A 24,795-nucleotide genomic window follows, 5' to 3' on the forward strand; every position below is an offset into this window, starting at 1 on the left:
CAGCTCCGGCGACGTGCTTAGTCGTAAGTTGCAAGAGTGTGCCTGCTTAGTCCGTGCCGTGCCGCCAAACTACATCTGTGTTTATAAGTTAGAAACCAAGTAGTTATCAGTTAATATTAGTTAGTTACTGACAAGACCATAATTTTATTATTAATCGTCAATATATCGATCAAGGTAAGCCGCAATTTGATACTTTGTTAAACGTATTCTTGTATCCTACTATTTTACCATTTTAGTATGCGAGAATTGTTGTATTCACGTATTCTAGTATTTTAGTATTCATGTATTCTAGTATTTTTGTATTGCACATATTTTTTATTTTCTTCAGATGACAGAAAATAGAAAAAGAACATACCAAGAGGAATTCCTTAATTACGGTTTTACCCAAATAGAGGACAATGGTACAATGAAACCATAGTGTGTTGTGTGTATGAAGGTACTGACACCAGAATCTTTCAAAAAAAGTCAATTAAAAAAACATTTAGATAATGTTCATTCGCAACTAAGTTCTAAACCGCGAGAATACTTCCCAAATTTGGAGATATCCATTAAAAGGCAAAGATTGAATTGCAACTTGTATGGTAACTTTGATCAGCGTTCAGCATCAAGGGCTAGCTTGGAAGTAGCTTGGTTAATCGCTCGAAATAAAAAACCATACACTATCGGTGAAGACTTGGTTAAACCAGCTGCTGTCAAAATGGCAGAGATTATGTGTGGTCAAAAGGAAGCGAAGAAACTAAACTCAGTGCCGTTGTCTGCGAGAATTGTGAAAGAGAGAATTTCTGTATTAGCAGAAAATGTGAATGAGCAAGTAGTTTTTGCATTAAGACAGGCAAAATATTTTGCTATTCAGCTAGATGAGACAACGGATTTTAGTAGCAATTCACAACTGATGGTATATGTTCGCTACAAAGGTGTGGATAATTTTGAAGAGGAATTGCTGTTTTGCTCTCCTCTCGAGTTGAGATGTCGTGGAATAGATATTTATAATAAGGTCAACGATTACTTCAAACCGCAATGCTTAAAATGGGAAAACGGTATCTTTGGATGGAGCTCCAGCTATGTTGGGTCATATTAATGGTTTTTCCGCCTTTGTAAGGAAAAAAAACCCAACTATCGAAATTACTCATTGCATGATTCATCGCCAGGCCCTTATGGTAAAATATTTAGAACCTACACTAGAAGCCGTCATGCACGATGTTATCAAGATTATAAACTTTATCAAGGGGCATGCACTAAATACGCGACTATTTCGTGAATTGTGTCAAGATGGTGAAGCTGAGTATACAGACCTCCTTTATCATACAGAAGTGAGGTGGCTCTCTCGCGGAAATGTTTTAAATCGAGTATGGACTCTCAAAAATGAAGTTGAAATGTTTTTGGTTTCTCAAAAAAATATTCTTGCAGAACATTTTAATAACTCTTCCTGGATTGCATATCTCGCATATTTGGCAGACATATTTGAAAGCATAAATATATTGAACAAAGAATTACAGGGAAAGCATTGTAATATTATTTCAGCAAGAGAAATATTGTCAGCATTTGGGTTAAAGCTGGAGTATTGAAAGCAGAAGGTAGAAGAAAACAAAATAACATCTTTTCCAAGGTTAGCTTTGTTTTTGGAGAATTCTGAAAATATTACATTAGTTGATATCAAAGATACAATAGTAAGACATCTTATTAAACTGAGAGAGCGGTTTTTGGATTACTTTCCAGATCTGGATATACGTTCTGTGAGTTGGGTTATAGATCCTTTCAAATGTGACATTTCTATGATACCAGAACAACCTGCAGGTTTAGCTGAATCGATTTTAGAACTTCGATCCAATACCGAAGCTCATATTGAATTTGGTAATAAACAAAATCTCTCATGTTTTTGGATATCAAAAGCTGCAAAGGGTTTTGAAATAGCACATGAAGAGGCGGTAAAAAAATTGCTGCCATTTGGAACCACATACTTGTGCGAACAAGGCTTTTCCAGTCTGGTAAACATTAAATCGAGAAGTAGAAATAGACTAAATGCCGAAGAATGCATTAAAATTGCTTTGACATTAAAAATCCCAATTTTGAACAAATACTGTCAAAAATGAAGCAACATCATTTCTCAAAATCGTGATGTAAGAATGTGTGCGTGTTTATTGTTACTTCATGTCAAATTAATTGTACTTATTGTTTATTCATGTATTAATAGGGTTTTCATAAGAAATATAATATAAAAAATATAGTTTTCAGTTATTGTTTCCTTCAAACCATTTGTTTCAGCCTTTTTCGAAGTTTAGAAGTAACAAACAATGTAACAAAACCTTTAATTAACAGGTTATGGCTATACAGAAATATGTGGCAAACAGATTCTAATTATACTTCTTTGGTTAAGTCGTGTTTTTTTTCTGGGGTAATGAGAGGTCGCACAAAAACATTTTGGGGTAATGGTTCCAAAAGTTTCCCGACCACTGCTATAGAATATCCACAATATCCGCATATGAATTGCGGTTTTATTGTATTCTGATATTAACAGCAAATTTGATAATGATGCGGCATTTTAGCTTTCGAACAAGAGGAAACGTATTTGTATAGTCCTCGCTGCTGCGGCTGATTTAATTAATAGTTGATGAATTTAAATTAAAAAATTTGAGGGCAACTCTGCCGCCGCACAACGTATAATCTATTGGTATTGTAGGCTTTTGGGTAGAATGCATTGTATTTTGCAGTAAATAGTTAAAAAATCTATGAGCATTACAATATTGTTTAATGTGTTTTAATAATATTCAACTTCAGTATATATTTATCAAGTGGGGCGGAGGTATAAAGGTCCAATTTTACGATTTTGAGCGATTCTATTGTTTAAACCAAACTAATTATATCACAACAAATAACACATATGGAACAAACAACTATCTGACTATATTCACTGCAACAAACTTTTCAGTTAATTCATCATTATGGAATGTGTCACTTCGCTGTTTTGAAAAAAATGTAATCCTATCCAAAAACTGTCTTATGCCCTATTTTTTTTTAATTTTGTAAAAATGTTTTTTATTTGCTGTTTATCAAAAAATTGTCCCCTGGTTTTTTATATCCTATAGGCGGGATGAATGAAACAGCAAACAGACAAATAACTTATATTTAATTTTAAAAAGATGTTACGATATAATAATAGATACATAATTTACTACAAAGCAAAATATAATTGTCATGGGCACATTTTTTATAGAGATAGCGCTATAGTGATTATCTGATTAAGGCCAAAGCAGACAACATTTTTTTAGTTTTCTCACAGCTAGTACATTGAGATCGATCTCAACATACTAGCTGTGAGAAAACTAAAAAAAATGTTGTCTGCCTTGTTTTAGTCATATGGATGATCCTCCATTTTTCTGTTTTTAATTACTTCATCCACGTAAGGTATTTTCAACTAGTACATCTGTGATATTTCGTAAAAAAATGTGTTCTCTGAATCCTAAAATATTGAACTTCCTTGCACAACCCCATGAATAAATGCCAAGTTCACGCATTTATATATCAAAACTTTATTTTTCAATGAATGTTTTATTCTGTGCAGTACAAAAATAATGTGTAAGAAATTTTCAAAGTGTTATCAATATGTTTTAAAATCTCCGACTGACTTATGTTGGAGAAGTAATTTTCTTTTCAAATCGTGTTACTAAGTTTTCCAATTTATATAACGCTAAATTTTTATTTTGAAGTTATAAATATTGGTACATTCAAAAGTGGTTTAAGTAACACATTTGAATGATCTTAAATTTTTGGTACATAAAATTTGTTTTATTAAAGTCTTAAAGTTTTTTTTATCTAGGTAAGGTAATTTCTAGCCAATATTGATTGCAAATTGAAAGATGTGCCAAGGTGCATTTGCAACATTTCTTAAAATCTTTGATTGTATGCACTGTATTTTAAAAATATTGGACTTACTTACAAAGGCTCATGAGCCAATGCCATTTTGTGAAATATAAAAATTACTAGGATGCAATTTTTAAAGAATTGACAATATATTTTAGAATCGCTACATAATTGTTCTAGAAGTTATTTTTATTTCAATATCTATTGTTGCATTGTTCAATTTATACATTTCAAAAGTTTAATATTTTTCACATTCCCGAAAATACCATTTTATTGTTCAACATTCTATAACATTATATTGAGCATCTATAAATGTCGCAGTATTATAAAAGATAAACTTTTATATTAAAGTATTTTCAAAATCAATAAGATTTTTCATAAAGTAATTGCTTTCCGTTTTCATAGCATATATTTATAAATCATATAATATATTTCACATTCCCACAATTATGACTTGTGACTATTTATATTGAGATTCTATAAAAATTATAGTATTAGAGAAAAGTCACACACTATTTATATCAAAGATTTGATAATAGTATTGTGACGATAATCAATATTATCGTCTTATTGATAATTATTGTCGCCTGATAGTCGTCCACCCCAAAGTACACTATCCCTACTGTTAACCATTTATTGGTTCTTGGGGTCCATCAGTGAGTCGCTCTGGAGAGGTCCTGGCAATTAAGAAGTAACAGCGATCTGAGACGTATCCCATAGGCAAACGCCTTGGGATACGTTAGTGTTAGTTGTGTGTGTGTTGTGCAACAAGACAGGTCCAGTTTAAAGGTCAGATCATGTAGATTATAAGCTATAGCTATTCTCCCCTCATATGTCCATATAAGCACATATACCATGAAATAGGAATAAGAGGTATTAGTTAGGGAACATGACCGTATGCAAGTACGGTCATGTTCCACAAATACATGCGGAATGTATTATTAATTATTTAATAGAGTTAGTTATAAAAGTAATCTTGGTTTCATTCGTATAGTAGCTACTAACCCCCACAGGTAATTACAGGTACTTTAGCGGGCGATTGGAGTGTTGAAGTAACCCCTTCGTGATGGGGTTGCAAGGCTAGAATATAATATTTGGCAGCCATTGCATACCCCAAGAAGGGGGCTTCAACCTCCAAATTGTCACAATGATGAAAGCGTATTCGATCCCCAACTTACAATTTTTTTTATTTTATATTTAAATAATATTTAATAAAAAACCAAGCGAGTAGCTCCCACTGTATACGTGTTTCGGTTGTATTTTTAATGCGTTTAAATTTTAAACGTCGAGAAATTTCTTTATGCTTGTGTATTTTCGTATGTATATTGCTACATGTGTTTATCTGTAGTTTTGTTTCTTAAAAGCGCGCGTATCCCGATATTTTAAGATTATAAATCATTGTTTTGATTTTGAATAAGGCTTGAGTATGAAATTTTAATAGATGCTGTATTTTAATGTATTTGTTGAACTTAATAGTATAAAATTTATAAAATAACAAAAATGTTTCATTTTTCTAATCGAATTCAATTTAAATTCTTGCTCTATTAATTTAATTTTACGTCTTCTACCCAATTTTGTTTTACAGAATTACAAATTATTCAATTATTATGCTCGAATAGAAAGCAATAAAAAATAAATAAATAAATAAGAATTATAAATTCACATAATCGTAGATGTGATTGCAATTTTTTTTTCTTTTATTTTCTTCATTTTATTCTTTTTATTATAAAAATCGCAATATATCCACAAAAATATTTTTAATTTTATAAAATAATATTCCAATCGTCGAATATATTTTTTCTCGTAAGCTCAAGTATTTCGCTTTTGGGACATTTTAGCGCACATACGCGTGGTCACGCAAAACACATGGCCATTTTCCGGAGAAATTTAGCTTCCCAGTCCTTTTTTTTTTTCAATCGTTTGGACCTGACCTGTGCGCGACTCAGCATGGTGGTCAAGTTCAAAATTTCATACTCACCCTCAGTGATTGTTAAACGGTTTGAAAATGTTCGCGCCCAAAATGCATTTTTAATCATTTTTTTTTAAACATAAGTACGGGTATAAGTACAGATAAACACGAATAGTTTTAGCGGTTTTCATTTATTTTTGATTTAGTTTTTTTATTCGCGGTTGTTAACAAACCCTGTAATTACCAAATTTTTCGATTTCAAAGACGAATGAGGCAAGATTACTTTTTACTTTTACGCGCTATGAATAAAATAGTTAGAATAATTTAATTAAATTAAGGCCTACCATGATTTTTTTTTAAAAAAAGTCTGTTTATTTGTGATTTTTTTTTTTAATTATTAGTTCAGAATATTATGTAGACCAAGAAAGTTGTAAAAAATATTAAGTTTTTCCTTACTTATTTAAATTAAATAGTTAAGATTTGCTAAATAAGTAACGGTTTACTGCAAAGAAATTTATGTTTTTCTTTTTTCTGTTAGCTGATAAATTTGTTAACTTTTTTCAACTAGATTCATAGGATAAAAATGTTTACTTTTTATTTTATATAGGAAAATTCAATTTAAGTTGAAAATTCGATTATAATAATATTAATCAGTTTAAAAGTTTTTGAAAGTTATCTGAATAAGTCAAGTTTTTGTCACTTTTGTTAGTCAAGTGTAAGATTAGCAATTTATCACGTTTTAACAAATTTCTATTATCGTTGGTTTTATTTTTAAGTAATTTTACGGGGGAGAATTAGCATAAAGACTAGCGTGCCTATGTGTAAAAGTGTAAGAATTTTGAGAAACTCACGGGGTGAGATGTTTGGCGCGTACGAAACGCGTGCAGAGAGTCAAAGTTTTTTGAGCCAGGCAGACAGTGCCGAATCGGATTTGTTAGTTTAACAAGGACTTAGTTTTTGTTTCAAATAGTTGAAACATAGGCATGCTATTCATATCTGACCAGCTGGACTGTTGTGTAATAAATAGGTATAGAGTAATTGGTTGGTAGTATTAGTATAGTTTTTTTTTCTTACTTAATATTTTAACGTTGAATATTTTCGTGTATTTTCGTGTTTTTTTGTAAGATGATGCAATAATGAATTAGTTTTAATAATTTTGATTATGATTATTAGTTTTAATAATTTGATTATTGATAATGTTTTTCTTTTTATCTATTTACTCTCTTTTTTTATTATTACGCGTACAAATGTTGGCCTCAGTCCTGCCGGGTCAGCATCGGCTGGTGCTCAATTCGCGGCTTTATCCGACCGATCCTATTACTAATAGTAGGATTGGGATATGATTTCTTTGCATAACGATTACAACGGCTATCGCGACCAGTCTAGTTATACATCGTATGCGGCACGGTAACGAAAGGACTAGCCAACCTTCGTTAATTAGAGCAGATTGCAGGCACAAGGTGTCTTTTAGAAGTCATATCTCTGCGGGTGCAGGAACACTGGTAAGGGTTTCACTCGGTCTTGCCAAGTACGGACCTGTACCCGACGGTTGGATAAACGCTCTAGTTGTGTGCGTCATACAGCTAGAACGGCCAGTGACACTTTTTTTCGCTGTTTTTATTTTCGAACTAGTAGTTTTTTTTTCTTCTTCACGTTTGTCTAATTCTTATTAATTTTAATGTTTTATTATTTCATAATAAATCAGTTTTATATCATACGCGTAACTTTGTCACTTTTACTGTTTTTATCCTATTTATCATTATTGCATTATCCGTTTTGTTCGCCACTTTAATATATTCGAATAATGTTTTGTTTTATATATGTATATATCGTTGTGTCGTTTTTTTTTTAGCCGTGCGTCGCGAAACGTTTGGTTTGGTTTACGGATAGAGTTTATGGCCTATGTTAAAAGGCGTTGAAGGTAATGATGTATACAGGGCAAATTTTTAGTCGAGAGGATAAATGTGTTATGGCGGCCCTATTGTTTATGTATATTATATAATAGTTTTATATCTGTAAAGTATGATAATGATTAGGATTAGATGTAAACTATGATTTTCGTCGTGTTTTTTCTTGTTTATTGATAATGTCACCGTAAATCAAACCAAACGAACGTTTGTAGTGTATTATCGCGTTAGTTTATACCGTCGGCGTTTTGTTAAATTTTCGTGATGCCTTTTTATATGGACAAAATACGATTTGATTTTTTATCAAAGATACTTTAATTCTGTCTCGTCAATAGTTATTGGCTCGTGTTTTTGACCGCCCAATCCTGATTAAGGGGTCCGATATGGCAAATAAAATTAAAGAAAGAAATTAATAAAGGAAGCAAAAATGTATGGGTATTAGAGATAGGGCGAACTTGATGTTAGGAATCAAGAATAGGTATATTTGTATGAACAAATATATAAATTGAAGAATCGTGTCGTAGCCTTTACCACCTTTTTTTAATTATTTATTTTCAATATTATTTTTTTCTTTATTTTGTATAGTAATATACCGTAGGCAGCTCGGCCGTCGGTTGACGTAGCGTTAGTCCGAGCGGCCGGGACAAGCAGTAACGCTTGGGCATGAAACGTCCGGGCTCGTTTCATAAGAAATTAGATCGATACGGCATGATTCATTTTGGTAGAGTAGAAGATTTTTTCGGCGTAGAAGTATATGATTGAGGAAAAAAATCATTTACTTTTTTTTAAAATAATAATAATATAAGGTTTAGTCTTAAGATTCCCCTCCCCCTCCCTTAGATAGATTGTAGAATTAAGTTTTAGAATATGTTAGGATATTTAGTCGTCATGGTGCAAAGAAGTTATAGTGGGATTTTTGTTTGTGGAGAGTAGGTTGTTGCAACAAGATTATATAAATATAAGTCTGCAGGCTTATATCGGGACGCCATATCGGATGTACGTTTTTGTTATGTGAATATGAGAATATTATTGTTTAAAGCTGGGCCCAGTTGTCCACGAGCGAGGACCATTGAGGTGTCCGAATCGATGGACGCGTACGGTTTCAATCGGGGAAACCGCCCTTAATCAAACCCGCAGCCGTCGAATTATTATGAGTATTTTATTGAGTGATTATAGGATTATTTGTGAAGGTACCTTCAGTGAGACTGGAATGGCGCCATAGGTCGCACGTCGCCATTTCCCCGCGAAGGGGACAACCTTGGAGGGCCCTTGTGCCGAGCTGGGGAACTCCGGGTGTGTCCCGCTTACACAGGTGATTGTAAGTGCCATTGTTTTTGGGTGGGCATAAGCGGTCTAGTGTTATTATGGTTGGGGCGCTGCGGGGGGAGCAAGAAGGATAACTAGATCTTAGCCCCCATCTGTGGTCTTGTGTTTGGGGGGCAATCACACCAGTAGAGGCTGAATTACTGTAAATGTCGCGCTCGTTAGTCATCTAGTGATTTAAGTAATCGAGTTTAGTTTAAAGCAAATGTAAATAATTTTTTTCTTATTGTTCATCGTCACATTAGTTATTTGTTTATGTTTTTTTCACGCGTTACTTTATATTGTCCATATATCGGGCTCATCGATTCTGGCGAACTAATTTAGATTTTGGGTTACGTTTATTTCGTAATAACTTATACTACAACCAAGATAATAGGGAACAGCACACACACATAGGTTAAGTTTGTTGTCAAGATAGCGTGTTCCGAAAAAACTAGAAAACGTTCTCTTTTTGGTATTAATCTTTCAACGTGTAATTTTTTTTGTGGTATTGTAGCATTATGTATAGATAGATGCTAGTTTTTCTTTCGTGTTTAATTTGAATAACGTCGCGGTTTGAAATTCATATAAGTACAGTTTTTTCAAACACGAGCTCTTGGAAAACAAAATTAATTAAGTTCAGTTGAGGGTCAAATTGACCTATATAAATTTAGTTTGATATTTGTTTTAAAGATTATGGTTGTCGATATATATTTTTTTTATAGATTACTTGTTATGTTTTTAATCGATTTTTTTTGTTTGTGGTCTAACAATCTTATTTATTAATAAATGGGAGAATAGCTAGTTAAGAACCCAAGACGACATAAATCTGACCGAAAGCACAATTACTGAAGGCACACACCCACAACTACAGTCTACGTTCGATTTCATATTAAGTAAACCAGGCTCTGGACGTGCGGCCAACAATTATGGATACCGCTACGGGGACCTCAAACATCGTTGGAAAGTAGCAACAATTTTTAGAGCCAAGGGCGGCTCTGGTGTGACAGGGGGCGTGTGACGATAATCAATATTATCGTCTTATTGATAATTATTGTCGCCTGATAGTCGTCTACCCCAAAGTACACTATCCCTACTGTTCACCATTTATTGGTTCTTGGGGTCCATCAGTGAGTCGCTCTGGAGAGGTCCTGGCAATTAAGAAGTAACAGCGATCTGAGACGTATCCCATAGGCAAACGCCTTGGGATACGTTAGTGTTAGTTGTGTGTGTGTTGTGCAACAAGACAGGTCCAGCTTAAAGGTCAGATCATGTAGATTATAAGCTATAGCTATTCTCCCCTCATATGCCCATATAAGCACATATACCATGAAATAGGAATAAGAGGTATTAGTTAGGGAACATGACCGTATGCAAGTACGGTCATGTTCCACAAATACATGCGGAATGTATTATTAATTATTTAATAAAGTTAGTTATAAAAGTAATCTTGGTTTCATTCGTATAGTAGCTACTAACCCCCACAGGTAATTACAGGTACTTTAGCGGGCGATTGGAGTGTTGAAGTAACCCCTTCGTGATGGGGTTGCAAGGCTAGAATATAATATTTGGCAGCCATTGCATACCCCAAGAAGGGGGCTTCAACCCCCAATTGTCACAGTATTTTACATATATCTTGTATCCGATATTATTATAAATGTGGCAGGTAATAATATTTCCACTTACGATTTTATTCATTTTTTTAAAATTCCACAAGATTTTTTAATACGTAATTGTTTTATGTTTTTAGTAAATACAGTTTTAGTGTTTTTGGCATAAATTATCAATTCTTAGAATTTTTTCTTAAATATCTCGCTTTTTCAAATAACTTGCAGAATCACGAAGCTAAAATTCAAATAAGTACATTCCGTTGAACATTATCATATAAACGCTTGAATAACTTTTATTTAATAACCAATGGAATTATTTTTCGCATATAGTGATAACATTTAGTTTAGGCACTAGAGTAAAGCGGGGCTTAAAGATCCGCTGGTAAAAAGGTCTACCATCAATATCTCAAAAATTAATAAAGTCAAGAATTTTTTAACACTAATATTTGACAGTAGAAGGAAAAGGATGTTCAACCAGCCACAACCAAACGTCGCGATTGGGAGATAAACAAATATGTTTGGAAATCCATAACAAAAGTAATTCCTAACCTCTATTAAAGTTTTCACCTGAATGGTATTAAAAGGAGTAACTAAACCTTTACCCTGTCAAAGGTGTAAAAAAATTAGCGAATGAAAAAATTAAGACTAACAAATAATTTTCCAAGAAGTTAAACAAATAATTTTACAAATAAATAATTATTCCAACTCTGCTGATGAATATTTCTGCCGAAATGACAGGTCGAGTTTTACAGTTTTTTACAGTTATTAACTTCCCGTATGGTAAGTTATTGTAATGGGCCGAAAATCGGAATTGAAAATTTTTACATTTTTTGACGTTTTGAAGGTTTCTGAACATTTTGGCATACTTCAGAAAAAATGGATGTGTGTGTATAGATATGTATGGATACAAATTTTCGCCCACGTTTTCCGATTTGAATGGTTCAAAAAACATTCGATTCCTATTGATAGGGAAAAGAGCTGATTAGTTTTTGGCAAAGGCAGGTCCAGTCGTTTCGGAGATACGGAGCAAAGAGTGCAGAAAATAGAAATCGGATTTTTGAGAGAACGGAGTATCCGATTTGAATGATCTAAAAAACATTCAATTAGTAATGATTGGGAGAAGTGTTTATTAGATTTTGGCAAAGGCAGGCCCAGCCATTTTGAAGATACGGAGCTAAATATGTACAAAATGGCAGTTTTTGAGAGAACTAAGCGTCCGATTTAAATGATTCAAAAAACTTTCTGCTTGTCTTAACAAAATAATTGATTTTGTTCAATTTTTTTTTTTTAGTTTTGTGTATATCGAAAATATTTCAGATTTTATTTTTAATTCTGACTACAGTTCTAATATACTTTACAAATAATTTTAACTCTGCAATTCAGTTTATATAATTCTTATAAATATTTATAATAATCTATTTGAAAACATTAAGTATTTCTCGAACATTTCGTTACGGTACGGGAAGTTACAGCAATTTGCCTTAAGGCACGATGCCATAATTGCCTCAAGACAGAATTCCACTTACAGCTAATTTTAATTTGTAATTTGAATAATATACCTAATATTTTGTAAAATCCCTTTAAAATTAAAATAAAACGTTGAACCTATGTGCCCCTGGCCTTACTATTTTTTTCTCGTCTGGGGTAAAAAGGGTCAGGTTACAAGTTTTTGAAACACAGCAGGAAAACATATTTCTACAATAATAAATTAACTGGGATTTGCTAACATAGTCAAATAGTTGTTTGTTCGATGCATGTTATTATTTATGATATAATTGGTTTGGTTTCCACAATGTAATTGATCAAAGTCAAGCTGGACCCAGTAGTACCCTATTTCAAAAATACGCTTATTATTTTATATTGAACATTTCTATATTATTTTTTTACAGAAGTAAACAAACATTAGTAATTTCATTTTAAAGTATTTAACCAAGACACAATATCGACGGAAATAAAGCTTTAAAAGCAGAATTACATCGAAGAAACATATTTGAAATTTAAAGAACGCTATAAGATTATTTTATATACACTTCTGTAGGATTCGCTTTAGGGACAATGTCTCAATATATGTAAATATATATATATATATATATATATATATATATATATATATGCTTTTACATACATACGATACTGAAACATTGTTAGCGTAACAAACTAGATTTTCCGAACGTTTTGCATTTGGTTTTGAAACTATTTAGAAACATTTAACAATTTTGGTATATAACGAAATAACACGGATTTGTGTTTGAGCGCGTACATTTACGTTTATTCAATTCGGTCATGGTATCTTTTCATTAAAAAAAGCTGACTTGTATTTGGTACCTGTTTGTTTTTCACTAAAAGCCTCGAATATTTTATGTCTTCTGCAATCACATTTAAATCAGCATCATTTTTCGAGCAATGCTTAACAGTACCATTTTTTTTTTGAAACTCTATGCTATGGGAATCATAAGTAATAACATTTCGCTCGGAGTTTCTTAGAGTTGCGTTAGAGAGAGCACTTTTGATATCATCAAATGATTGTTCAGATTCCGAATTCCAAATGATGGGAGTATAGTCTTTTTTTAATAGAAGATTTTAAGTAAATATTTAATTTTACGTGCAGTTTTGCCGCCTGCGGAAAAGATTTTCTGTGATAATGTAAAAACGAAAACAAAATAAACACTTCATTTTTTCACACAAACATTTTGAATCACTCAATAGGATGCGCGGTTCTCTCATTCTTTGCACTTTTTGCTCCGTATCTCAGAAACCGCTGCATTTGCGTAATGAGTTGTATACTCAATCAATACAAATCGAGTATTTTTTTATTTATTCTTATTAGATGTGCCGTTCACTTAAAAACTGATTGTATGTGTGTTCCGCATCTTCGGAAGGAACCTGCCTTCGCCTCATCTTCCCATCAATACGAATCGATTGTTTTCTGAATTCAAATGGTTAAATTTTGGCGATTTTTGTTCACTAATTATAAAGTAATTCAATGCAAATATTTATTTAAATTCATGAAAGTGATAGGATCGGGACATAAATCGGGACCGCATTTAAGGCAACAACCCAAAAATCTGAAAATTAGTATCACTGGCAAAACTCATTAGGTAAAACAGGTGTTTGTACAGAGGTATCTGTAATGTTAATTTCACGCCACAGTGCGACGTGTGATAGGGCTTATTTCGGTTAAAATCAAAAGGTAACGAGAGGGAAAAAATACCCGCACGAAAGACATAAAACAAGCCGGGACCTCACCGCAAATAATATATACACATAATATGTAAATAAAACCCGAATTCTAACAGACTCGTATTATACACAGCATTGGGGCTTTAACGAATTTTCATTTAACACACTCTCACAGAGAAATAACTTAGGAATGCCAGCCGCACTTTTTTGTGGGGTTGTGAATAAAACTGACTGCCAAGAAAAATCTTTATGTTGTAGTATTTTTCCGGAATTTATGTTTTGAATCTATGAATACAAACAAAACTTCTGTTGAAATCATTTGATGAAATAAACTATATGAGTTAGGTTGAAATAAATAGATATATCCGAATACTGCTAATAGTGTTTTTCAATACATATTAAATAATATTTTTGAATGTGGGATAAAAAACATTTTTGAATTTGGGATAAATATTATTGTTTATTTATTTTGAACTCATATTGGTTTTGAATGTGTGTAAAATATTGTTTATTTCTTTTGAGCCTATATTAATTATTAGTATAGGATAGATATTGCTTAGATATGTTATTTCAAGCAATACTTCGAATATAAAATACGAACTCAAAATATATAATTATTAATTATAAATCTCATATAATGCTCAATATTTAGCATTTTTACTATTTTATTCTCGATTTTTTTTTAAATATTCTTTTCTGTTGTGGAAAATTATATTCTAATTTTTATGCTACTAGATCATATTAGATTCATCTTTACTTGATAATTTTTTATTCAAAAACAAAAAATACTATATACATTATGGAACAATATATTTTTTAAATTTCCATAATTTGAAGTTTTTGAATGCAGTATAATACGATATTTATAAAATGGTATAAATATTATTCTAACGCTAAATTAACAAACTCCGTCCAAAAATACCAAATCTGTATTGCGTATATCAAAATTGTAAATTAAATGTTGATTTTACGCCAATTTTACTTATTACAAAAACCTTAGAGTACAAGATTACATTGTTTCATATAACAATTATAGTTAGCTCCATTAAACTCAACCAAGTACAATGCTCTCATCTCATTCTCTCTGTTTCGATTCACTAACAATAAGCCTTATACATTTTTAAATATAATTGCCATTAATCTACTTCTTCCGAGCAAGTGCTCCTTCAGCAATCTTAAATTCTTTATATCCCCTTAAGTACGAACCAGCAGTATATAATCCGCAGAATCGATATCGAAATTTTTCCATCACTAATTTCGTTCGAGGGGCAGGCGCTCTTTGATCGGGTGTTAGTGCTAAACGGAGGAAAAATGAGGCCTCTGCGGGAAAACGGCCGGTGCGGCAATATATTAGATGCCTGACTGCAGGCCACTCGTACAATTCTCCCGATTGGATAGACCTAACCAGACGGTCTTCCGCTTACGACAGGGGATGGACAATACCCACCTACGTCGATGTATCAATATTGAGATAAATGATGTAGAATGTTTGATAGTTATGTCGAGAAATATGTTTTGACTGCATTCCATCAGTAATTCGTATTATATAGATCATTTAATACAGGCAATAACATTTCAAGTTCTGCTTAGATTATATATATATATATATATATATATATATAATGTGTGTGTGAGTGAGTATGAATTTTTATTTTAATCCATACATTTTGATCCACAATTTTACATCATCATCAGTGGTTTGACAATAAGGAAGAAGGAAAAGAAATAAGAATAACTTATTTATAACCAGAACAGAATTTAAAAATCATTTTATGTAAAACAAAATGATAAATGGTTGACTTACTGAATTAATGATTACTTGATAAAATTCTACAATACCAGTATAACTGCAGCGAATTTACTACTATTATTTTCTTTATTTTTATATAAATCAGTTATAGTGAATTTCAAATGTCAATTTAATCTGATCTTTGTTTCATTGAATTTGTTTTTAAATTATATCTTTTGACAACAGAAAAATACTGTTATTTTTATTCCATGATTTTTAAAACATTATTTATAATTGTTTTATAATTTTTACATATCGAAGACGAATCATTCCTTTTGTTTATGCTGTTTTTATATATCTGTATAAAGTAACTTTCTGAGAAACGTCTGTGAGCAGTGTTTGGTTCAATATAATATATTTGCAACACTAAAATTAAGATTAAAATTTCTGAGTGATCACAGTTTGATTATGATTTTTGTTTTTCGAGTTATTCTGATGCTGTTTAAGTTGTTTTATTAGGTTTTTTTCTGTTTTACCTATATAGACAGGATCGCAATCCCCGCAATGAATTTTGTAAACTATATTAGGTGTACGAACCACACTTGTTGGCAGTTTCAATTTGGAAAGTATATTGTTAAGAGTTTGTTCTATGCTTTTATATTTATATAGACGCCTAAATTCTTGAAGCGATTTTAAATTTTATTGGCTTATTGTGTGCATATATATACAACTTGTAGATGACAGAATTTATTCAAAATCTCATCTAATGTTACAAATAAATAACTTTATAAAATGTTAGTAAATCTTGATAGTTATGATCTAAATAAAAACAAAACATTGTTAAATAACAGTTGTCAATATTTATGGAAACTTCGACATAAATCGATTTAAGATTCAGGTTTGCTTGCCATGTTAGTTCAGATACTAAAACGTCATCATAACATAATTTACAATATAGAAGCGACACTTTGAATTTAACATTCATCATAAAAAAAATTTGACAATTCTAAAAATATAATATCTTTGACGAATTCAAAAATTAACAAATATTTTATAATATATCCAACATTTTTTCCGAAATAAGGTGATAATGGGTGATAGGCTATATCCAAAATCACATTTCATAACAAAAATATATAGTCTTTACAGATTTTAATAAATTTTGAAAGTTATGAACTAGAAATAAAATTGACGGTGAAATGCAATTTGAATTGTCAAATAATTTTGAAATTTATATCATGTTTACAACTGTATGTCAAAAATAATGTATTTTATTATAGGGTGCATTCGACTTGGAGGCACGTTTGAATCACAAATATTTATTGGTAAAATATACTAACAAAAATTCAATTTTATTTTCTTTAATTATTTTGTTAAAACCAAATCAGCCACATCTCAACACACAATAATAAAACTACTATAAAAATAAAAAACCTGATTGTTTGTTGATTATTGATTGATGGTCCGACTAAAAAAAAGATGCGATCTCTTAACATGCAAATTTTTGATGACTAATTTTAATTTCGTTGAAGTCATAAAATAATTATTTTTACAATTCTAAAAAGAAATAACACTACATGAAACATAAAAACAAATAAAATATAATTTTGGGATAAATGCATTTATCTTGCGTATTTGAACTGGGAACACCAGAAAATATATTAATTTAAAATTTTTAAAATATTTTAAGTATATTTATAATTAAATATGAATTCAACAAATTCATAGTTATTTTTACATATTTCAAAATTAATAAAGAACTAATAATTAATGCAGATAGTTATTATGTTCCTATTTTTATGTCAAATTCTCATTAGATTTTTTGCAACTAAAATAATAATATTTTCAATCACAACAAATATATTGTAATATTGTTATAACCATATCTAACGAGTCATTTTACGAATGAATCTAGTGAGCAAAACTTTTACTATCATATTGGATTTTGTTTATATATAATGTTTAAATCCAATTTTTGTTTACATGCAATATTCAATTCTAAATATGAGTTATTTTTCTGAATTTTGTATGACATTTTTTTGTAACGTGTAAAATACACAAATTTCTCATACATTTTAATGAATTGCAATCAGTACATATTAATGAATTCATATTAATTCATGATAATCAAAGTAATACTAAAAATTTAAATTGATTATTATAATAAGCTTGGAACGCTTGTTTTGTAGAGGCAGGTTTTTATTCATCTCATTTATTTTTATGATTTCTTTATTTTTAGAAATAACAATACATGAAACATAAAAACAAATAAAATATAATTTTGGGATAAATGCATTTATCTTGCGTATTTGAACTGGGAACACCAGAAAATATATTAATTTAAAATTTTTAAAATATTTTAAGTATATTTATAATTAAATATGAATTCAATAAATTCATAGTTATTTTTACATATTTCAAAATTAATAAAGAACTAATAATTAATGCAGATAGTTATTATGTTCCTATTTTTATGTCAAATTCTCATTAGATTTTTTGCAACTAAAATAATAATATTTTCAATCACAACAAATATATTGTAATATTGTTATAACCATATCTAACGAGTCATTTTAAGAATGAATCTAATGAGCAAAACTTTTACTATCATATTGGATTTTGTGTATATATAATGTTCAAATCCAATTTTTGTTCCCATATTCTAAATATGTGTTATTTTTCTGAATTTTGGATGGCATTTTTTTGTAACGTGTAAAATGCACAAATTTTTCATGCATTTCAATGAATTGCAATCAGTACATATAAATGAATTCATATTAATTCATGATAATCAAAGTAATCCTAAAAATATAAATTGATTATTATAATAAGCTTGGAACGCTTGTTTTGTAGAGGCAGATTTTTATTCATCTCATTTAATTTTTATGATTTCAACAATATGTTCTGACTGCTCTTAAATTATTGTTAAAAAAAACTTTACCGTTAACTTTAACGTTAACATTGCGCTTTAATATTCAGCTAGTGCTGTTTTAAAAATCTGTATTTGAATTTTTACATAAATAAAACTAATATAGTCTAATATCTAATAAAATTGATATAGTAGGGAATACTGAATACGGTTGTGCCAGATTACAATAGTCGCCATAACAGCTAAACTAAACTGATTTTGTGAATGGTCCAGAGGTAGAAGATGAAGTTTGTTTGTTGGAACAAGTTTCCATTACTTGTTTGGTGAATACGTATTACATTAATATGATCAGTAGAGTGCATTGGATTTAAAGAGTCAAAAGAAAGTTTTTTTTTCGATTTCCTTTAATAATAATTGTTGTATACATATAGTACACTTTGTTTATCATTTTTCTATAAGTTAAACTTTAGTAGTTAATTACCAGCCATTACCATTAGTTTTTTCTTAGATAATTTAGCTCAGTCATAATGAAGATTTTTTTTTTTCAAAAGTGTGCGTTGAGTACGATTGTGACAAATTTTGTGGGTACGGTTATGACATGAATTTCTTGTCCTATTTAGGCAAAGATTAAACTGATAAAGCAAGTTTTCATGTTAACTTCATATATAATATGAATAAGCTTTGTTGAAAAAATTAAGTTGAGTCGTTTTACATATTTCTGACAATAAAAGTCGTTATAAACCGTTTTGATGTTTATAGCTATTATTTTTTAGCCTATGTTTATGCTTGTCACAATATTCCTGGAGATGTGATCTATTGTGACACTCGTTCTTTTCTTGTATGATTTGATTTTATGACAAATCCATCGTATTTAAAGACAACATTTTAGTATTTTCACGTAGACAAAAGTTCAAGTTACCATCTAGTTTACCTTTCTCCCAGCAAATTGATAAACTAACACAATTATTGCTGGTCAAATTAAAAAGTAGCACGACCGCACCCAGTCTCACCTACATGCTGTTAAAGCTTTGAATTCCTCTAAGTCAATAAATTGTCTGGTGTTGACATTTTACTTATGTATAATTTCTCTATTATGCCATCTTTAATTTGTCCAACCCTATCTCTCAGTTCGTTCGGACAATACATTTGGAATCAGAACGTTCCGCGATGGAAAAAATGGGACCCGTAAAAAATTATAGGTAACCTGTGCCTTTGTATATTTTTAGGCGTGGCGTACCGCGTAACGTATAGACAGAGAATTTATTTACATGGCTTCGGGCGCATTATTCGCTGATAGCTTCTTGGTAGAGTGCACAAAATGTAGAACTCTTGTCGTTTTTGGTTTAAGTACTCATTTTTTAGAAAGTTTGTGAATGCAATTTATAAATTTAGTTGACTACATGTACCTTGTGGTTTGCTACGAGGTATAGAATTTCGTTTTGGGCCCATCATATAATATGTTTACGGGCAACATAAAGTTATAACAATATCCCACATAAAATGTATTCTGGTTTAAAGCATAGCAATTTTATGCTATTTTTGAAAAGCTTTTAAAAAAGGCAAACAATATTTTTACTATATTTTCACTATACTAACTAATGTTTCAAGAATATAAAATGAAAGATAAAAGATAAAAATAGTCAAAGTTCTAATTCTAGAAGGAGATAAAGTGGGCGGCCTCAAGAAATGGGCATCTGACGTAATATGAAGTAAAAAATTTAAATATATTCCTAATCTAGAATAATGTTGCTATCGTATGAACTCTGGTTAAGTTAAAAATATTTTTCCACAGGAAAAAAAATTCTTTTTTTTTTGGATATTCCCGATTTTTTTTAAATATCGGAATTTGAGGTAGTCCAATGTCAAGCATTGGCAGAAAAATTTGGTGTCATAAATAACAAATTTAACTGTGAACAATATAAATTATTTCATTTCTTCATTTGATTTTCTTTCTGTTCTATTTACAAACGTCAATTACGTTTATTATTCTTTTAGAGTTTTTTTGAAATAAATGATGATACTTGTCATTAATTAATATATTAATTAGTCAATTGATTACATAATACTTTCATTGCAATTACACAATACAATCTTTATTCCATTGTTTTTTATTGATGTTAGAAGCTGCTATATTTCACAAATGTTTACAAAAAACTATTTAAAATAAATTTTAGTTTAAACTTTACGTACACAAATAATTAATTTTTTTAGATATAATATATAAAAACTTCAAGAAGTTATAGAAACTCTTACTGTTTAAAATTTCAATGAAACATATTCCTCGAACAAGATTTTTCATTAAATTATTCGTACTGTGTAAAATTATTATATTATTTTCATGAAATTTAAAATTTTCTATTAAACATCCACAACATATGTTAATGAATGTGTTAATTTCTTGATCGCAATTTATGTATCGTTTACTGTGAAATTTTTTGAACCTTTTCTGCAAATTTTTATAAAATTAGGCGTAGGTAAGTAAAATTCAAAAATATAAACGAACATTATTATTAAGTAATGGTAAATCAACATTTTCTTAAATAATTTCGAATACTTTATAACTAACTTCAGATATCTTTTTAGCTATTATATAATTATATTTTATTGTCTGCCTATATTTTGGGGAAATATGGAAAATTTATTGTTTTATTTACTATCTGATTTTATTTGCAAATATCTTTTAGATTTCAAATTGCTTTATCGGATGATTCAGAATTTATATTAATATGTAGATTTGCTGAACATTTTCAGGTTTATATAAGAAAGCTTTTTGCTATAAAGTATGTATTAGAAAACAAGATTCTTCATTAAATTATTCGTACTGTGTAAAATTATTCTATTAGTTGTACCGAATTATTCATGAAATTTAAAATTTTCTATTAAACATCCACAACATATGTTAATGAATGTGTTAATTTCTGGATCGCAATTTATGTATCGTTTACTGTGAAATATTTTGAACCTTTTTTGCAATTTTTTATAAAATTGGGCATAGGTAAGTAAAGTTCAAAAATATAATGGAACATTATTATTAAGTAATGGTAAATCAACATTTTCTTAAATAATTTCGAATACTTTACAACTAACTTCAGATATCATTTTAGCTATTATATAATTATTTTTTATTGTCTGCCTATATTTTGGGAGAATAAGGAAAATCTATTGTTTTATTTACTAACTAATTTGATTTGATTTGCAAATACGTATATTTTAGATTTTAAATTGCTTTATCGGATGATTTAGAATTTATATTAATATGTAGATTTGCTGAATATTTTCAGGTTCATATAAGAAAGCTTTGCTATAGAATATATATTAGAAAACAATTTACAACAAAAATATTTTCACAATAAATTGTTTTTGTCTGTCTACTAAGTAAACCTATATATTTCACGTAATTTCGCAAATTGATTTACAAAATTTTATTAATTTCAATTATATTTCCAGAAAGCCCTCTCGTATTACTTTGAAACTTTAGTACTTCGGAATGAATTTGAATGCCAAGCAAGAAAACGCGTAAACAATTTTTTGCGTTCGGTGTCCTAATTTTAAAAGTTACTCCTCTTCAATAAAACACACACAATGAAACGGTTTTCCAATGTTTTTTTATTGAGATAACCTCCATTAGCCCACAGCTCTTCTATACCGTAAGTTATTTTAATTATATTCAACAGTGAACATTGGATATTTCATTTGAATTAAATTTAATTTAATTATAATTGAAGTTATGCGAACTGTGTAATACGTTGTATTATTAGAAAATGGGTTTCATATCGTTCAAGAAATGTATCGTTATCAATTTATCTAATATTGCTGCTTCTGAAATAAATTAAGATTTGAGTTATATGATATACTTAGAAACAAGTATAGCTAGGGATTTTTAACAATATTTGAAAGTAGAGCACAAAAAATGTATAATCATCAGGAAATAAACGGAAAGTATGAAAATCCAAAACAAAAGTATTTTTTTTTGTTATTTTTTTGGTTTTTAGCACTGTCGTTTAGTTTACAGGACCTTAATATAATTTTTAAGTATAGGATATTTAATTTTTTTAATGTTTTGTTATTTTTAAGTTTTTTTTTTTCACATAACCTCTGTAACAGCCTACATGGGTTTGGGGTCAAAACAAGCAACTGAAAATTTACCTTGGCAAAGGTGTAAACAATAAACAATAATAAATAAATCTTTAAATTGAGTTGAAAAAAGCAAGTTCACGAGATATAAATTAAATAAGTTATTCTGACTCTGCTGATGAATATTTCTGACAAAATACCTGATCAAGGTTTTATATAGTATAATCTTGTACCCATGAAACTTATAACTTTTATTGGTTGATTAATGTAGCCTTAACCTTGTAACTTTTTTCTTTAAATTAAAAATAAGTCATTTTATCGGTTTGCCCCATGACTTTTTCATTTTACTCCGACTATGGGGTAAAAATGGATAGATGACAATGTTTAGAAAAATAGTAAAATAACACAATTTATAATTATGAATTGACCAGGAGTTTGATTATACATGGCTTGTAAGTTGTTTGTTTGATTCGCGTTATTTATCATGATATAGTTCATTTGGCTTAGACAGTATCATTAATTGAAGTCAAATTGGACCTTGGTGCACCGCCTAACTCTCTATATGAATTTATTCAATCAATAATTAGTTTTTATTGACTTATGATGAAACTGTTAAAGATGTTATTCAAAATATCACTTTGCTATTTGAATATGTTAATATAGACTTCATTTTTTTTCTAATATTAATCAACTGTTAATTTCGCAATATGATTTACTCGAGCATATTAATAACTTCATTCAACAATTATTATGCAAGTGAATGCAGGCCATCATTATGAACTCATTACACAAATGATCATTAATTCAAATTCCATAGCAATTTTACATGATAATAATTAATTACATGTATATCAATGCATCACAATTTTCATCATTTACTTCGATATTTGGTTATCAAATTAATACAATACATATAATTTATCTAAAAATGGAAATGATTACTTTGATACAACATTAGAATATAATGATATATTAGTATTTTAATTACTTTTAAAAATGGAAAATATAATATATTGCCTCCAAGTTGTTTTAAACGGGAATTTTGTGAACTTTTTATTTAAAATTAATACGATTCTTTGGAAATCCTAGAATTTAGTTAGTAATTGTATCTTAATTAATTATATTGAACCCAAATGCATTTTAGGTTTATCAGAAGTAAGTGAAGACATAAAAACAATTTTATTTGTAATGTTATATATAGTAATAAAATTTATAAAAACATGCAACGATAAGATTGATAACTCATTTATGTTAACATTTATATTGATTCCGTTCATTTTTATCTTTTTTTTGTTTAAAGATACGTGAATAAAAATGGGTAAAACGAAACATTGTAGATATTTGTTAAAATCAATTATTTTATGATATTCATCGTATTATTTATTTAGTTATAGTCAAAAACAGTGTATAGTTCTCATGTTAAAAGTAAGAAAACAATTTCAGGTTAGATCCTGATTCTATGAGTTACTATCTGTTAATTACTTTATTTTTGAATCCGCTAGATGAAAAGCCACGTCCTATTTTTAATTTTATTGTCCATATTATTATATTACTTTGATATCATCCTAGGATTGAATTTCTAAAATATTAATTAAATAGGTAGTTATTAGAATCATATGCTTTTACTAAATTAATGATATTAACTTCCAGTAGGGTGAGTTATGGTAATTTTCAAGTGTTTTATGCGATAAGATCGTCGATATATAATATGAGCGATAAAATATATAGTATTTATAATTATCTATTCGAAAATATTTGAAACAATTGTTATTAATTATTGATTAATATTTGTTGTTACTATTTTTTCTTCAGTATTTAATTCTGGTATGGGAAGTTTACAGCAATTTGCCTTCAGGCACGATGCCATGCACCACTAGTTTTTTATTTATTTTTTATAGATAACAAGTGAGGTATTCGTGAACTTATCAACCCAGAATCGAGTACTGGTATTCGTGAACTAATCAATCCAGAATCGAGTACTGACGAGTATATTCGTCTATCACTAAATGCGCTGTTTAAAGTTTGGGCAAATCAGGTTAGTTTTATTTTACAAATTTAAAAATTTCATTTGTAATTTTTGCCATTAATTTAAGAATAATATAAAAATTCAATAAATTCAATTAAATTTATACGTAAAATAAAGAATTCAATTTTTTGCGGTGGTGTTATATTGCGGAACTGGGTGTTATAGACAATAGGAAATTTCAAATCTAGCATTTGTAGTAGTATCTAAACGTTTTTTTTGCTAACTAATATCTAAAATGTTTTTTAACCAAAGCATGCCGCGACGCCTATGCTATTTTTTATTTTATAAATATAAATTATTTTATATTTTATAATATTTATAAATATATTTA

General features: G+C 29.5%; 1 protein-coding gene across 1 annotated transcript; it reads left to right on the forward strand.

Annotated features, from left to right (window-relative positions):
* The first annotated feature begins 430 nt into the window (after window positions 1–430).
* On the forward strand, window positions 431–1,078 carry LOC113387928 (SCAN domain-containing protein 3-like). The gene has a single exon (XM_026625311.1). It carries the CDS (start codon window positions 431–433, stop codon window positions 1,076–1,078), a length of 648 nt encoding a protein of 215 aa, XP_026481096.1.
* Window positions 1,079–24,795: the final 23,717 nt, after the last annotated feature.

The sequence above is a fragment of the Ctenocephalides felis genome, unplaced genomic scaffold (genome assembly GCF_003426905.1).
Source record: "Ctenocephalides felis isolate EL2017-DRISC unplaced genomic scaffold, ASM342690v1 CF-g0.4_SCAFFOLD_03572, whole genome shotgun sequence".
Classification (NCBI taxonomy): domain Eukaryota; kingdom Metazoa; phylum Arthropoda; class Insecta; order Siphonaptera; family Pulicidae; genus Ctenocephalides; species Ctenocephalides felis.

Coding starts and splice junctions, on each gene's coding strand:
- LOC113387928 (XM_026625311.1), top strand. CDS start 431: ATGAAGGTACTGACACCAGAATCTTTCAAAAAAAGTCAATTAAAAAAA.